Source organism: Rhea pennata, chromosome 8, assembly GCF_028389875.1.
Source record: "Rhea pennata isolate bPtePen1 chromosome 8, bPtePen1.pri, whole genome shotgun sequence".
Taxonomy (NCBI): domain Eukaryota; kingdom Metazoa; phylum Chordata; class Aves; order Rheiformes; family Rheidae; genus Rhea; species Rhea pennata.
Window position 1 is genome coordinate 30,794,551 of NC_084670.1, and position 18,115 is coordinate 30,812,665.

Here is an 18,115-nt window from a genome sequence, read left to right on the forward strand (position 1 = left end):
TAGCAACCGTACATATTGCTTGAGACTTCACAGATTTCCAGCTGTGTTGTAGAGCTGGGACCTTTGCTTGTAAAGGTAGGATACAGTACATGGAAGACTAGACATTTTGCACCTAGTATAATGCCTGCTTACTATTCCCTAGGTCATTTGCCCCGCACTGTAGCTGTGGTGGCCCTCACAGCATGTTGTGTGGTACTGGTCTGGACAGAGATGGACGGGTGCCTTCTGCCCCAGGCAGTTAACATCTTGTTGTACCTGCTATGGGTCTGTTTTGGTCCTTTCAGACATCAGTCCATAAACACTTCAGATGTTCTAAATTTGGTCTTCAATACGAATGCTAGCTTAAAAGGGGGAATTTTCTGGCATATTACAAATAAGGAGAAAGCAAAAAAGAAAGAGGAATTTAACTGCAGATGTGCACAAACACATATCAGAAAAAAATAGTGGATATAAATGTCATGTGATACAATTCTGAAAGATGATCTGGGTCTTCCTATATTCTCTTTGTGGTGTTTCTTCTGCAACAAAGAAAACCTAACACTGCATCTCAGAAACAACTACGCATTGCTCTAATGTAGAAAAGCCCAGAGCTGAAGAGGAGCTAGCATGGCTTGCCAATAAGATCCATTGGCTAGCTGCTTTGGACCAGAAATCTCTTCCTCTCAATATTTCACAATAATTTACATTTTTTTTCTCTTTTTCTTAATGTAAATACAAAAACAAAAAAAAATGCTACAGTTCTCCCCATAAGCTTCTAAGATGCTCTGGTAGACAAAACTTCCTTGTCTCCTGTTTGTTTTGTAACAGTATAAATCCACTGACTGCTGATAAACATGGGGGAGAATTAGGGCTTATGTAATGACTGGACCAGGAAAGGCAGTTTTTTTGGAGGTGATCATACAGTCCTACCTATTTGGTATTTCACAAAGCACAGGTTATGGGAGCTAATAACCTTCCTATGTGCAGTAATGAACATTTTAACTTTTCTAACATAGGAGATTTTCATAGCTTTCTCTACTTCCCAGTTCTAGAAACAGTAGCATGTTCTAGGGACAGGGCTGTGGCAGATTCCAACTTGAGTTGGAATATGATTTTTTTTGTAATCTTTTATACAGTTTTCAGAAATAACACAATAAGGCAATGGGAAAAGTATTATACTTGAAAGATGCAGGAAAAAAAAAAAAAAAAAAAAAAAAAAAAAAAAAAAAAAAACCTCCAGCTGGCATGGTGAGAACAAAGCAGCCAGGTTTTCTCTTTAAGGGATTGTGAAATCCTTAGGGTTATTTATCCTGGAGAGAAGTTACAGAGACATGCAATGTAGATAGTCACTGTTTACAAGATATATAGGGAGCACCGCAGAGAAATCTAGAAGCATCAACATGGCAGCTAGAAGCATAATGCTAAAAGTCGTTGATCTAAAGATAATGAAAGTCCCCAAAAGTAAGAGGATGTGGAGAAAAATAATCCTCCTCAAGAATATGACTATTTCTCAGAGGACAGCAAGTATGTTCATAAAGCAGCGGAAGGTTGGCTCTTCATTACAAACTTAAGACAGAAAACATGCTTTCAGCTTTCACTGTAAGACATTTCTTCTTCCTCCACCTTGTTTTAATGTCTGCAAAGATAGGTGACATCTACTGAAAGTAGTCCCAAGCAGGAGACATTTCTAAATCTGTCCAACCAGTTCTTTAGCTGTTTCCATGGTAATGATGCAGCAAGGCCTGCTGCTTTCCCTTCTGTGAGAGCCTTTATCAAGCTTGATACGGATTGAAACACCATGCATTTGCAGCTCTCCTGCCAAAAACTTCCCTATTCTCTGCTCAAGGCCATTTCCATCTGTTCCTTTTTACTCCTCCCTGAGTACTCCTTCCCTTTGGAAATACCTGGCCAGAGAGGGTATCCACACGTGTTATCTCCCTGCTCAGTTCTTTACTGAAATGTGTCTGATACAGGCAAAAGGAGGACTGCTGCTGGTTATACAAGTTGAGGGAGGAGAGGGCAGCACTTACTTACACTCCAAGCTGCCTTGGAAAGAAGTTCTGGATGACTGTAAGATAAGTGAGAAAGCTGTAGGGTCCAAGAGCATAAACAAAACTGAAAAAAAAAGAAAATCCAAATTTCTATCCAGTCATGTCTAGTCTCCCAAAAGAATCAGACTGAAACTTGGCATCTCTGGCCATAGCAACAAGTAGAGCAGTAAAGAATGTGCAGACTAGGTACAATGCAGTGCTTATTGAAGGAGATGACAAGCCTGAAGGAACACTTCCAAAACCCTGAATTCAGATAGATCTATGTCACAGCTGAATCTCTGGCAGCTCTCAACAGAATTTTGAAAAGGGGGAAAACAAAAGGATCAGAGTTACAAAACCATTCTCTGAAAGAGGAGCTTTTACTATCAGCTGAGCACTTGCAAAAGTTAGAGACTGTAATGGAACTACAGTGGGTCATGAAGCAATCTGCAGGGTTTGCTGCAGCTGATCTGCATTGGGCTGAGTTGATGTGGTTACAAAAACATCTTTGTGTTCAGCAATATTCCGTTGTTGGCCTAGTGCCTTGAGGCTTACATGCTTTGGAAATATGGATGAGGAGATGAAAACTTGAGCTTGTTTAAAGGATTTAAATCTGAAGATGGCAGGCCCAGGAGAGGGATTCTGAGTTCAGGCACGTAGGTCATGCAAGAGAAGTCTTGTCTTTGCTAGCAAGTTAATATGAAATATAGTAAAAGTATTCCTGTTAGTTCAACCCTTACCCCCACAAAAAGAAAATTCCCTTATTGCATAAAGTGGCTGGAGAAACAAGAATTGCCATATAAATGAGAGTACAGGGTAAACCTGGAGTGAGTTCACTTCATCCCTTAACCTGCTGCCATTTCTCTGCAGTATGGACTCAAGTCAGCACCATCAAGACAACCAGCAGTGCTCACTCCCCAGTCTTTTCCCTTGTGCTTTCCTCACTATCTGTCTGCTCCTTGCTTCCTATTCATGAGCTCGTTCATCCAGTGGCATAAGGCTTCCAGCACCCACAACAGCAATCACCAGTGCAGAAGTCTTTGTGTTATTATTATGAAAATGTGCCTAATGACCTCATTTCACTGTGCTGCCTGCTGTTCAGCCATCAAGTTATGGGCGAATCACTGGTCTGAGGTTACTGTAGTCAATGATCTTAGAAGCAAGGATTCAAGCTGAATTCTGGTGTTATTCCAAATGAGATGTCATGAGAAGAGAATCCAACACACAGGACCTCTGTGCTAGGGAAAAATTAAAGGGATTCAGGGAAAAGTGTAGAATTGTAAATGCTAATTCAGTAACTGCCCAGGAATGAGCATGTGCCATGCTGAGACTGAATGCATCATTAGCAAATCCCTGAGGCCGGAACTCTGTTTCAGACTGCACGGTATAACAGCTCCAGGGAACATACAAACACAGAGGATGCTGATAATTTCACGTTTCTGCTTCCCTGTGAGGCAGAAAATAGAAGCGCTCTGAAACTCTTTCCCAGAAAAATAGTGTTGTCAGGCCCATCAAAAGCAGATGAAGACAGGTGTGTTCTCTGCAAGCTGGAAGGAAGTAGAATAATCTGGTGCCATCAATTTGAAAGGAGTCATTCAGCTGATCAGACAAGTATGGTGGACTGAAGCTATACAACAAAGCCATTGAAGAAAAGATTTTGTGGAGGGGGGTGAAGCTTGTTCAGGTAGACAGAAATTTCAGGATTACATACAATCCGTAGTGCGTTCAAGTCATAACAACCTTTCTCCCAGCAGCACAAATTTATAATGCGTAGTATGTCTGCCCTTTATCACAAAGACCTTCTAGAAAAACCTGAGGACAGATCACTCAAGGCAATTTGTAGTGTGACCAAATCCTGAGAAAGAATAAGACAAAAAGGGAAAGGCAGAAAGCCAGGCGGTCTTCAGCATGTTGAGGACAAATACCCCTTTCTGTCACTCGAGGGTATGAGAAAGTTGAAGAAGACAAGACAAGTAATAGAAATATTGAATCTATGTCTACTGATGGTGACGAACAAGGCAGCAGGCAGACTTAAACACACGCTCATGTGAGCACAATGATATAATCTCTGACTATCAGAAAGAAGATGCCCAGGTTTCACTGTTAAATGTCTCAACTCCTCCGCATAGTTCAGATTGCACAGTAAGTATCTCAGCCGTAAGAAATGTGCTGTTTACTCTAGGGAGGTATTATTTCAGGTTGACTGCACCTGGGAGTACATAGCATGACTTCAGGCCTCATTAGCTGCACATTTGACAAGTTTTCTGCACAAACATAAAGGGAAGAAAGGTTTTCTTAAGGAAACAAAGGAAACAAAGTTGCCGAATGTACGCCTGTGGAGAGGGCGTATCTGTCTGGCCTACCTGCCTTTTACCTCCACAAACTTTTGAACCTGTTGGCCAATTTTACCCAAATCAGATGAGAGATAGCAGTCTCAGAGATAATCAGTTCCTGTGAGTTTTGTAAAAAAGTTAGCCTGGTTAGAGGACAGTCTTAATTACTGAGTTCTCTGAACGGAGAAAACCTGCAGCTGAACCCAGCTTTTATTAGAATTACAGAACAATTTAAGTCAGCAGGGATCAGCAGAATTGATGTAGTCCTGTCTCCTGATCAAAGCAGAGCTAGTTTCACAGCTAAATCAGGTTGCTCAGAGTCTCATCCAGTAAACTTTTGAAACTCTCCAAGATAGCAGAGAATCCACTCCAGATCTCAGCTTCACAGCACGAGTTTAGAGCATGCGACTCCTTTGGCTCTGCTGATCAGGGAACTACTTTTCCCCCTTTTAAAAGAAAGCACAGAAGTGGCAGCGAATGGTAAAGCCTGCAACCAGACGTCCACATGGCTCTGCTTTTGTTAAATGTATTTAACCATCAGCTAGTTGCTTTATATTGGCATTCTGCGTTAGTTAATGATTAAAAGTACAAAGGTCAAACTCAGAAACACAAGGCTTTGTATATCTCATGATTTGATTTACCAGAAGCTACAAGGGAAGGAGCACTGTTCTGTATGAGCAGGAACTGCAGGATACATATCCAGCCTGACAAGCTAATGAGAACAAGTCATTCATTAACAGACGACTTGCTGCTAGGCAAACACACACAGCTGGTATGGGAGAAGAATTTCGATGTGAAATGAGACAGTGTAGTTGTTTTTTTGTATGGCATATCCTACTTTAGCAAGTTTCCAGTCTAAATAAAGACCACTCAAAACACATTAAGAGCCTGATCAGAAGATCTGGGTTTTGCATATTGTGAAAGATTTGGTAATGAACAGAGAGGCAGAATTTGCAAAGAGAATAGAAATATTTAGCAGAAGGAACAAGTTTTAAACTTTGAGACTTGATTACAAATGTATGTGCTGATACATTTGGATCTTGGATACCACTGCATTCTTTGCATTCACATATAAATATACATTCACACAGACATGCTAAAAAATCCTGATGCTTTCTCCTACTTCATTTGTATAAGCCCTACTTTCTTTAGTTTAAGTAGTTTCACACTACTGTATATTTTAAAAAGAAATAAATCTGAAAACTGGAAAGCAGGGATATTTATATTATATTACACTATGAGGCAGGATCAGAATGCCATTTAAAAGACAAAGTAATCACTTACAATTCTTGCATAATTAAATAAAAAAGCCTGCCAAGGAAGAATCTATCAGGTCTTTGTAGAATTAAACAATAGCAATAATTTATACTAAACTTTGACTTTAAAAAGTGATTTAATTATTTAGGACTATTGTATAGTGCACACAGGCATATGGATATTTACCAAAGCGATCCAGAGGGGCTGGATCCCTGCCACTCTATAACAGAGAGCACCAATCCTGCAAGAAGCTGTGCCCGCAGGCTTCCTTACAAGATCAAAGACTAAATTCATAAGTGTATACAATTCAAAATAATGCGAGGAATGCCATCACAGGGAGACTAATTATTGTAATAAGGGCGACATTGGAAGATACAGTTTTCAGTATAATTTAGAAAAGAGAAGCGAAGATGCTGGGAACTCACTGGTTGGCAAAGGGTTTTGAACATAAGTGACAACTTGAGGACACTAGAAAAAAGATACAGGTGAAGGAAGAGTAAGGGAAAAGTGGCATGTAAAGCAAAGAGGAGGGAAAGGAAGTGCTGATAAATCTTAACTTCATCTTACTTTTAGCTGAACATCTTGGAAAAAACAATCTCAGGTGAAGAAAAAGGAAAGAACTGAATCGATCATCCTTCCATAATCTCGTACGTAAGCTGAAATCAGAGGGAAGCGTAACAAATTTTCTGAGAGAGATTCCTCTAATAATATTTCAGTTCTGACTAACATAGCCTTTATTTTGTTTTGGAATATCTTGGTGCTTATTCTAATTCAAATACAGTAGTCATCAGAGGAATCTAAGATGGGACGAGCTGTGCTGCAGAGGCACTGATGGAGACAGGCACTATAGCACTATGCTCCAAAGCATTTACTGTACCTTACCTACATGTCAGCTTTTTGGCTACAAACCTTTCAGGGAGATAAAAACAGAAAACACAGGAAGAAAAGCTTCCATCTGCAAACTAGACATCCCTCACTGTTCAACGAGCCAGTAAGATTTCAAATTAGGAACCAAAAAAATCAGGCTCCTAAACAGGAATTAAGGAAACCCTGGAACTCTGGTAGCAAAACACTTATCTTGACTCGCCTGAAGGCAAATGCCTAAAAGCCTGAATCATCACCAGTGCTTCGAGGGACCTCATATTACCTCAGCATATGTACTTTATCAGTGATCACACTGTGCAAGCTGAGTACTAATTTGCAATTCCCAGCAGAGGCAGAGACTTGTAATCATTTTTGCTTGGTAGAGGCATCATTTTTGCGCAGAAAGAGGCAAACAAACAACATTCCTAATGTTTGTATTAGCATACCCTTCTAGAACCGTTCATGCCTTAAACAGATGCTTGGGAAAGACGTGTAGCTGTAGTACTCAAATAAACATATCAGATAGGAAAACAACTATTGAAGAAGTCCTTATAATCTGCTTATTCCGTGTTCCCCCACTCCAGCTCTACTCTGGCAGAGGCTATGAAAAAAAGAAGAGGTACCACGATGAGTATAATTCATGCAAAATCTCAGAGCAGTTCATGTTTTCGTACTTAAAATTAATCAAGAAATACACAATGAGCTGTTGTGCACTGTTATGATCCAGCAAAGCTAGACACTCAGTATACCTAACACAAAACTACAGGGGCAAATAAACGAAGAATCAGGATCCCTAACATGCTGTAGTGGGCTGGTTGTGTCTACATACACTCACACTGACTATTTCTCACTACAGTACAGTGCACCTACGTCTCCATGCACAGCCCTATATTTGCTTTCTCTACCCCAAGTGTTGATATTTAAAAAAGTAGTAGTTAACTGTGACAGAAGAGGGTGGCTTGAAAGAAGATTATGCTGAAGCAAGATCAAAGAGATAACGGGAGTTGGCAGCACCTTTCAGTAGAAAGGTAGAAAGATTTTCAATAGAAAGGTTGAGACGGTGGGATACAGCATTTTGGGGGAGGGTGTGTGTATACAGAGAGTTTGCATTTTAACTATGGTGGAAGAAAGAACAGCTATTAACAGAGGAAATTTCATCAGTCAAGGGCTGCATGTGAACCTTTCTGTGCTGTTGGGCAAAATTTGTCGGAAAACCCTACTTCCTGAGAAAGCTTTTATGTTTATAGACCCTCACAAAACAGGCATGTGAGTAACCCAAGCTATCTTTCATGCACTGTACAGAAATTCTCATTTAAATCGTAGCAATGATTAAAAATAACTCTTAAGGCAACACTGAAACACTAACTACTGTGCCATGAAAGATTTGTGTAGACAGTACATTTTAAGAGCTGTCAATCAAAGCAGAAAGAATAAGTGCTCGTATATGTTTCATCCAGAAATGACACTTTCCTTTAAAATAGCTCAGCACTTAGAAGCTTTCAGGGTTTACTGCCGAGCTGAGCAACTAACCTTATGTTACAAATCCATTATCAGTCCAGACTTCAAAATCTTTCTGTATCTATGCTTCTTTTTTTTGTTTTTCCATGTCTGTTCCCCAAACCCCTTCTTTAAGGCTAGGAGAGGGCTCCCCAATTTTGCACAAGGGTGGGGGAAGGCCAGCGGTGTTTCCAGGTACGCTAGGCAGCAATGCCAGGGGCCATCTAGTGGACATTACACCCTGCCTCTGCAGACATCCCAGGGGAATTAGATTGCCCTCATTTCCAGGATTTGTTCTGGCATTGCAATAAAAGCACAGAAAGCCTGACATGTTAAGTGCGTGTAACCAGTATCGTTTGCTCTTGAGAACTCTTCAAATGCGTCAGTTGGGATCAGGCCTCTGTTTTCTTGGGTGTTTTACAAATACATCACTTAATGCCACCCATCTCCTTAGTACCAGCTAAATGTTTAACAGAAGTCTGTTTCTCGGTGTACCTTTGATACAGAGAAGGCATATGAGCTGGAAGAAAAGATTACTCCTAGAATTAATTTTCAAGCCAGTGACAGAGCAGCATCAGTTAATTTTCCAGAGTTACAAACAGGAACTGCCCCGTTAACTCAATACTTAGGCTCAGGAGTCTCCAATTTATCCACAGGCTGCTTCTGGCACAGAAACTACACTTCAGGCAAGCGACAGTGACGGCGGTGAGTCCGTGACATGTAACGCAGAGCACGTAACCCTGCTCAGCCAGTGATTATTCGATCGTGTGACTTCTGGAACCCGCTATGAATGCGGAGCAGTGCACTGCCAGTGTTTGGAGGAAACTCTGAGAAATGCATATATGGAGAATATTTAAAGTCAGCTCAGAAGTGATTTTAGAAATATCCAATTTTTGGTCAGGCATATCACTGCAATCTCAATGCTGCCTTTGTTCCTTGGTCCTTTTATCCCTTATTCGAACAGCTCGTGAGAATGAGACAGCAGATTGACTGGAAACCCCAAACTGTCAGGAGGGCAGTAACTGTTAGGATGCCTAGTTAAATGCACACCACCAGACCTCTTCAAAAGAAATTACCGTCTGAGAAACCACGTCGTCCTAACACTTCACGAGCTTGGTAACATCACAGCTGATAATAGCAGGGAGCATTGATACAGATTTTACCTCTTCAAAGCACTTTGTAATCTTTGCATAATTTATAACCACGACACTCTGTGAAGTAAATAATTATTAGCCCCATTTTAATGATAAGAAATGGTGTGACTCAGTGTCTTCAGTGATGCAGCAGGAAGGACTAACTTTCAATTTGGGGAGTTTCTTGTTTATATCCTTATTGCTTTTCTAGCAGACAGTCTAGAAGAGTGGCCCTCAACCAGGGCTTGACATTGCCTGCTGCTGTGTGGGGCCATAGGAAATGATAACAATAAAAAGATGTTATTGAGAGCACCAAGCAGGATAGAGTCTGAGGACACGGCCTGTTTAGCACAGCGTCCACAACCATCAATGGCTCAGGCACTAATATTGAAGCTTATTACATAGGGTATGGCATGGTCTTAAAGTACTATTACTATAGCAGACAGTAACCATTTTGCAGCTCCCTTCCCCTTGCAACAGGCCTTTTTACAAGCCCCCACCTGACTCCACACCCAGTAAGGTGCATCTGCGGGTCAGAGAAGTCCCATGTGATCAAACATTAATATAAACCCCGCTGAGTTGTTACATGCACACATTGATATACGCATATTGTTATGTGCACATATTGATACGAAGAATGAGGGATTTCATGAGATCTAAGGAATAAGAACAGCAATAAACACAATTCTCTTTACTGTACTTAAGCATAGTAGTCTCTTGATATTGGCATCTTCTTTTAAAATGCTAATGGTCTTCCTCTGGATAGTTCTTTAAGATTAGTACGTAAAAGACATTAGGAAAGAAAAATACGATTTCTGTTAAAGAGTAGTTCTATTCTACAGTGCAGTTGTAAATGGCATAAGAGAGTTTTAGGTTTGTTTTTTTTCTACAGTCTCCAGAGAACATACATTTTGTTTACAAGGCAAACCATCTGTAAGTGCCAACCCTGCAAATTCTGGCTGGAATGAAACCAGGAAGTATCTCCACTGCAGAGTTCACCCATGTGGGCCAACCCTGCTTGAGACTGTCCCGAGAAACCCTCTGCTCATATTCACATAGTCACATCCATACTACAGCAAGACTGTCTGTAATTCCTGACCTCCACCATGTTCTTAGTCCATTAATTCAGTCAGCTGAAGCATTTCTGGCTCCACGTGCTCCTCGACCTTATTTATTCTAGCCTGTGTCAGCGCATACACCAGCCCAGCTGGATGAAATACCCCTATTTGAGGTTGAACTGCTACTGCAACAGGGCACGACTGGAGTTTGCGACAGTACGGAGAGCGTTTTGGTGCACCGAGAAGGCAGATCATAACCTCAAAAGTGTTGCTAACGATTTCACATAAAACAGCTGACTCGCACGGGGCGCAGAGCGTTTCCCCGACCTTCCCGCCCCAAGGCGCCTCCGCAACGGAGGCCGCACGGATCCGGGCGCGGGCTGCTGCGTCTCCCGGGAAGTCGGCTGGCTCCGAGTACTACCGAGCCAATCTGCCGCTGTCGTGTCGGCCCTTGGCGACGAGCCGCGGTGACGCTCGGCGCCCTCGCCACATCCCTGAAGCCGCGAACGCTGCCAACGCGTTGCTGAAGCCGCGGCCGGCTCGTGGGGAGAGCCGCCGCCGAAGGGGCAGCCCCGCCAGCAGCCCCGCGCCCCGGCGCTTGCCGGCGTGAGGCCTGCCCCCTTCCGCGACCCACTGCAAGGCCGCCGGCTGGCATCAGAGGAGCCGAAGCCACCAGCGGAAAGGTGGTTTTGGGACAACAGTCCCGGCTTCGAATCTCGCATCTGCTTGGATTTGTGTTTCTTTGCTGGTGTAAAATGTAGAAAGTCAGGCGCACGGGCCCGGCTTCGGCGTCAAGCGCTCTCCAGCACGGGGAAGCCTCCAGCAGGGGCCACGGCTGGACGCGTGTCACCCCCCGCGTGGGCGCTGCCCCCCGCCGCGAGGGGCAGCGTGCACAGACCGGCCCCTCGTCCCCAGCTCCAGCGGCCCCGCCGGGACAGCACGTCTACCCCGCCGCTCCCGCAACAACGCGTCAAAGGGCCGGGGCGCCCCGCACAGCTCCCCTCGCAAGCGGGGAAAGAGGGGAACGAGCGGGCGGAGGGGCGGCTCCGCCGGGCCGTGCCGGGCCGGGCCGGGCCCGCCGACACGCGGCGCCCGCGTGTGCGCGGCGCGGCGGGGGCGGAGAGACGCGGGGCGGGGGGGGGGGGGGGGGGGGGGGGGGGGCGGGAGGACCGGAGGTGGCTGCGGGAGCCGCTCTGTCCGCGCCGCCGGAGCTCTGTGGTTAAGATGGCGGCGGGGGCTGAGGGGGCGAGTCCGTGAGCGCCAGGCCGGAGCGCGGCGGGGGCCGGCGGTGGCGGCGAGGCGGGCGGGGGCCGCCGCCGGGAGCCGCCGCGCCGCGCCGCGCCGCGCCGGCATGTGAGCGCGGCGATGGGGCAGCAGGTGGGCCGCGTCGGGGAGCCGGGCGCCGCGCTCCAGGCGCCGCCGCAGCAGCCGGCGGCGGCGCGGGGGCTGCGCGGGAGCAGCGCGGCCAGGCCGGCGGGCCGCCGGCGGGAGGCGGCCGGGCGCGCCGCCGACGGCGCCTTCAACGTCTTCGCGCAGCACGGTGAGGGGCCGCGCCGCGGGCTCCCCCCCCCCCCGCCCTCCTTTGTTATTGTTATTGTTATTGTTATTGTTGCGGGTGCCAGCGCCCCCCCCCGGCCCCTCCTCAGGCGACGCTCCCGCCCGACCCCCCCCCCCCCCCCCCCGGTCCGCGCCGCTGCGAAGCGGCAGCCGCCGCCTTAAACGCAGCGCGGTGTTGGTCCCTGTCCCCCCCCCCCCCCCCAGGAGGGGCCCGCAGCTTGAGCTCCCCCCCCCTCTTTTGTGACCCCTCTGTGCGCTTCACTCCCAGTCTTCGTTTTGGCAACTTCTTGCTGCAGTGCACTGGTTTGAGGAAGTATAATGCGCCGAAACCTGCCTGCCTTGGCAAGCGCGTCGAAAATAGATGTTGTGTTGATACGTCTCTGCTCGTAAAGAACCGAGCCTGCTACTGAGAGCATCGCTGATTTGGCTCGTTTGAGGTGGAGAGAGATGTCAGTGTTTATAGAACAAGGCTGCTTCTGACAATACATGTTTTCCTTCGCTCAGTAGAATGAGCACAGGCAAAAAGATTAAGGAACATGCAGCCAGCAGTCTAAATGTAAATATCGTCTGCTGTGACTGCTGACACGTAAGTCGCTATCAAAACAAGAGTGCAGCACTAAATCTGGTTCTTAAATTCTCAGTGTTATCACAGCTTTTGGGTTCAGGGAGCACTGACAACTTCAAAACCAAAACAGAACTCCACATTTACTGAAACGCCTGACCTGCCATTACTACAATTAAAGCTAACGATTACTAATTTATTTCGCCTTTAACTGCGATATCATCAACATCATGTTTTACTATATTTGTCTTCATTGCCTTTCCTTTTTTTACGTAAGGCCTATTGGGAGAAACATTAGTAAAAAGCAGAATGCTACTGTAAATCAACGTTAGGAACAGGTCTCATATCATGCACTTACCCTGATTCTTTTCAGTATGCTGAAGCCTGAGTCTTTAGAAGCCAAGCAAAACTGCTTTATAGGATGCTTAGCATAACTTAGCAGCTAGAATACCCCCACTAACGGCAAACTGTTTTTTAGTGTTTTGGTAGCAAAGATGGCTTTTACGTTCTTGCTCTTACAAGACAAGCGTACTATGAAGGACAGAAAGGACATTTGTGGAAAGTATGGTACAGCAGGCGAGGCCCTGTAGGTGCTTAAGAGAAACACAGTTAGGATTTCCTAGATTCAGTACCTCTTTTCACTTCTCTGTGTTTTAGTAATAAATTAGTTCAAGATCCCGAAAAAAATTTTCTTTTCCTTTCCTCTGCCCTACTGAATTTTAAAGGTAGAAGTCAGGGAGAATTATTTACTTGCAGAGATAGGGAAATGAAGAGAAAAAGCTTTCTTTTTTTAAGCAAGTGTGTATATCAAGACCACTTGACAAATTACATGCTCTGTCCAGCCTTCTGCTCTGTCTTACATAGAGCTGAAAACAAGAATGATCCTTGAACACTGAGCAGTCTTACTCAGAGCCTGTTTGTGGCAGTTAAAGAGAGCATTTCTCAGTGGTACAGTGATTGTAACTTTTAAAATAATTGCTATTTATATTGCATAGTTTATCTACATCTGCAGTAACCTGATAAATATGATTTTACTCAGATTTTTGTTTTCTGTAATTTTCTTTGCAAAAGGTAAAGGAAGGTGTGTCTATTGAAAATAAGATACAATGTAGCATCTTATTCTTTTAGATTATGTAAAAGCCTTTTTTCTGACAATCCAGCTTTTGAGAGTTGCAGGTGCAGCCTTCAGACTCCTGTCCCATCTCAGTGAATATCTCAGCACTGTAAAATTGACCCTCGAGCCCAATGTATGTTTCACTAGAAGTGAGTAGTGAACACCTTAACTCCCTATGAATAACCTGTGGCAAATGTTCCTCGGTGTTGGGTACCTATTTAAACATTTGTTTTGGGCAATAACCAAAGCTTTTTGTGGTGTTCCTGAATCAAGAGTTCACTTCCTTTCTCAGAGAAATTGTTTTCTCGTGATCCTCACTTCCTCTTGTCCGAGAGATTATTTTCCCTAACTTCTATTCTTATTTTTCATTTACTGACCTTTTCCTGTCTGTCTTAACCTGCCTTCCTGCTCATTTTCCTTAAGAGCTCCACTTTTGCTGAGAGACTGGTTGCTGGCAATACAACTTGATTCCTCTTTTCTAGACATTTCTTTACGAACCTGACCTTCCATCCCGTTTCCTGTGGGAAGTATTATAGTGTGTGACAAGTGATGGAAAATCACAAGATTATGGGCTAGTACTCTTGGACTAGTGACTAACCCAGCCAGTCTAGGAATAAGTCTGGATTATCTGCCTTCCTTGGCTTCTCCTGACACATTCACGGATGCGAGGAAGAGAGCCAGTTGGCTGCGCTAGACCCCTACAGGTATAAATCCCTGCTTTAGCTCCTGTTGGCAGATTTGTGTCAGGAGTAAAGTAAACCTTACTAAATACTCTTGCCAAAGTTCATTTTGAGGGGTTTACTGCTTCTGGGTCACTTATGAAAAAGGATAGCAGTAAACAATGTTTTCTACCTAAGGCCAATTTGGTTACAGGATTTTGAAGAACTGTTTGTCTGAGGTCGGTAAAGAAGTGTAAAAATCTCTTATGCTGTGCTATGACGAACCTGAGACAATGGTATTTTTTATGCAGCTAACATCAACTGCAGTTGTCCTTGAAAAGTTGAAAGGCTGAGTTCTAGCAGTTTGTTACAAGCTCGTTTTGCGCGTTACATCCAATAGCTGGAGTTGTGTAGGAGAAAACAGTACAAGTATCCACAAGTAGGTAGTGCCTGTATGCCTTTCTGGAAGAAGCAAGGAATTCAAAGATGTTTTCTGCTTTATGGAAAGAGTAAGGAAATCTGCACTGGGGTACCTCACTATGCCATCGTAGAATCAGTAAGGTTGGAAGGGACCTCTGGAGATCATCTAGTCCAACCTCCCTGCTCAGAAGGGTCACCTAGACAGGGTTGCATCCAGGCGGGCCTTGAATATCTCCAAAGAAGGAGACTCCATGAGAACAGACACCTAGACTCCCTGGGGGTTTCATCTTACCATAGCATTGGATCCTGTGAGCGCTGCTATGAAGTTGAGCAGCAAAACCCTAAGGAAGCTGATACACTGCTGTGATTTGTTACCTGTGGAGCAGAGGTTCCTCAAGATGCAAAAGATTATTGTGGATTTTGCAGCCTTTTAGAATTAGTCCTTCAAAGTGTCTCACTACTAGCATTCCTAGTACATAATCTGTGACTTATAAAAGCAAGCAAGGGATCATCAAGCATGTTTAGTTGCTAATGTCCTAGAAAGAAAGAGTAAAAACTAAAGAACTGTTCAAACACTAGTGATCTTATTTACACTGCATCAAAATTAGTTAGTAAGGAGAAGTTGTAGCAAATACGAGTTATGATCAGATTCTTATATTTAACTCAGTGCAGCCAAGAAAGAAAAATAATACTTGGTGCTGTTACAGGATGAGCTTGCTTTGCCTTTTAGAGAAGAAACGGGGAGAGAACAGGGAGGTAGGTTTTCACTTCTTTACAGCACAGTGTTCAAGGGGGAGCAAACAACCGATGACAACCAGCAACTTCCAAGTTGCATTGGCTCTGCTTGACTCCTCATATGACCTTTGAACAGGCTCACGCTCAAACTTTCTTTTTGAAGAGCAGTGATAACTGCCTACTTTACCAACATACTCTTTAGCATGATTTTCATCTCCAAAAAGATTTGCTGAATGTTGTAGAAAACTGGAGGAAGATCAGATTATTTGAATCTTGGCTGGGAAGCATTTGCAATACCTGCTTGCAATACTGCTACAGTTGCCTTGGTGATGTATTTTGGGGTGGTGGCAGGCTCTGCCACACTTGAGCTTTTGATCTAGCAGGCACAGGACATTTGTTCCCTGTTTTGTTTTCTAGAGGAGGAGCTTAGCAACCCTTTACTATGTGCATCAAGGTCAAGCAAGATAAGCTTATACTTTTAAAAATAAAATTATCATTAAAGCTCTCCTAAGGCAGTTGAAGTGCTATGCCACATGATAAAAAACATTCTAAAATAGGGAGAAACATAAATAACACTATTCCTTTGAAATTCAGTGAAACTGAAGGGGTTGGATTCAGGAAAAGGGAAAGGAGAGAAAATAGGGTCAGTTTAACAACTGAACTTTGTGGGCCTCCTAAAGTGTTCTTTATTTTTCATCACAGTGAAATGCAGCAAGTTTGGACCAGAGCTGTGTGTGCCCGCAGACCTTCCTGTCAGTAAATGCCCTGTGCAGATGGAATATAATCACTGTATTCAGTGTGTGACTCTTTGTACTGTAAATCAGAAATCTTGTGGGATCATAATGTATAAATAACTCTCCTAACTAATTATTTGGACAATAAAGGATGGTTCAGCTGAGTGTCCGGAGGAACACTCCTCTCCTGCAGAACATTAGGTCATAGGCGTGGTGTTCTCTATTGCATCATTCACTGTGATATCTAAATTATTCCTGCCGATTCACTTGCTTTCAATACTCTTTTCACACCTTGTCTTAAGCTGGGGTTTTTGCACACGCTGCTGCACGAGTGAGAGAACTCCACCAGCTTCATGGAAGGGACAATACAATACAGGCTACTAATCTGTTATGAGTTTGGGCTTATGAAAATTTCCTATATTCTTTTCACGTGCACAGGGGAACTCAGTCTAAAGAAGGCAGGACTGAAATGAAGTTACTCCAGAACATGTTTGTCAGAACTACCTTAATCGATTTTCAAAGCCCAGATGGATCTCTGCAATTTCTCGGCTCTCCACATGTAGCAGATGGTGTGGTACAAGTTGTTCTAGCAATATTTCACAAACTTGCTATTGCTTGCAAGTGCCGTGTTTTACAAAAAAAATGTACTTTTTTTTTTTTTTTTTTTTTTGGAAATAAGGACATGACCAATTTCATGGAATGTGACTTTGAGTGAGAACCCTGGACACAAAAGGAGTCGTCACGGGTGGCTTATGAAGTCTTTTTTAATGTAGCTGGACTAACAGCTCGCATAGTCCAACTGTCTCCTCAGTCCACCTATCTCCTAGAGATGCTATTGTGGAGCTGGTTTTAGGAAGATCTTATTGCTATTATTGATTACAGATTCTGGGACAGTAGGCTTGAAATCATGTTTTCACTGGTGTTTAGAGTAAGTGACCTGTTCTGTGACTCACTCACTTCAGCAAATGTCCTGTTTGTTCCTAAAGCAAGCCAGTCCTTGCTAAAGTCAAATCGTACTTTTTAGATCTTTGTTTTACAGACAAAGATAAATGATCATCAGTGTGACGTAGTCTACCCCATTTTGTCAGTGACCACCACTTAATGTTTCCAACATATACTGAAATTACTATCCTAACGTTCTCTTCTAAACACTGCTGACAGGTGTCTAGTTCAGACTCCTAAGAAACTGTGCAAAAATCCGGTTAACATAAAACAGGAAACAGCAGTTTAATAATTTGATACTTATTTTAGTAGGGATCTGTGTGAAAGTTAATAAAAGTAGTACCATGAGGTTTTGCTTAGTGACTTGACTTTCCAAATTAACTTGCATGTGGTTGTATTTCAGAGGGCTAAGGACTGATGGCTTTTCACTAAAGCCTCACCTATATTATAACTGTTTCAGAATCTGATATCCCAAATCACTGCTTGCTGAATGTTTGGCAATAGTATTATATACCAACAATATATAATTATGAGTGCAGCAAAGCTTGGTAGCTGTAGTGTGAATGGTGCCTTGATTTAATAAGCAGATGAATTTGCAGAAATAAACATACAGGTTCCTCCTTAAGAGCATTCACAGGAGTATTTACTTGAAAAGAAATTTTCCCGTAGTTATTTGGACCACCAGATACTCTTTCTCTCAGCAGCACAGGAAAGAAAGAAAAGCTTGCACTGGTTGTTTTGCTGGGTCGGAAGTAATAGTTCTCTCACTGCTGTTGTATTGTCCCTGACATTCGTCTGGTTTTGTGGTTATGAAATACTTTGTTTTATTTTAAAGGCTCATCTCAATACTACCCATAGAGATTATTCCGGGTAGAGTAAGTGACTCTTACAAAACCATTGAGGCTTCCTGTTGGTAACACTGTAAACCACAACAACAAAGCTTAGTTATATTAGCAATATCTGCTTAGAAAGTTTAATGTGCTTTATGGAAAGACATAAGCAATCATATTGGGAGATGCCTGTCTGCAGCTTTGTGTAAATTAACTTTTTAATGGGAAAGGTAATTTCCAGTATAAGCTAAACAGCTACAGGAGTTTCAGAAAACAACTTTGTTGCTTTTAGGGGAGGTAAAGATGGACAGAAATGCTTCACTAAGAATTGCATTGGTTTTATTCCAAGCTTCTTTGGCACTTGAATTGCCATTTAAATATATTTCTTCTAAGACTGGACTTCAAGGAATT

The 18,115-nt window shown here is 43.4% G+C and overlaps 2 protein-coding genes across 3 annotated transcripts in view; one reads left to right on the forward strand and one right to left on the reverse strand.

The window, feature by feature from the left end:
• Positions 1–18,115, reverse strand: part of SOAT1 (sterol O-acyltransferase 1) — a 72,451-nt gene that overhangs the window by 33,418 nt on the left and 20,918 nt on the right. The window lies entirely within an intron of this gene.
• The window catches only part of ABL2 (ABL proto-oncogene 2, non-receptor tyrosine kinase), a 49,371-nt gene continuing 42,772 nt past the window's right edge, over positions 11,517–18,115 (forward strand). For both annotated transcript variants that reach the window (XM_062581807.1, XM_062581806.1), the window contains exon 1: positions 11,517–11,691. In XM_062581807.1, the coding sequence (XP_062437791.1) occupies positions 11,517–11,691 (175 nt within the window). The remainder of the gene's footprint in view (positions 11,692–18,115) is intronic.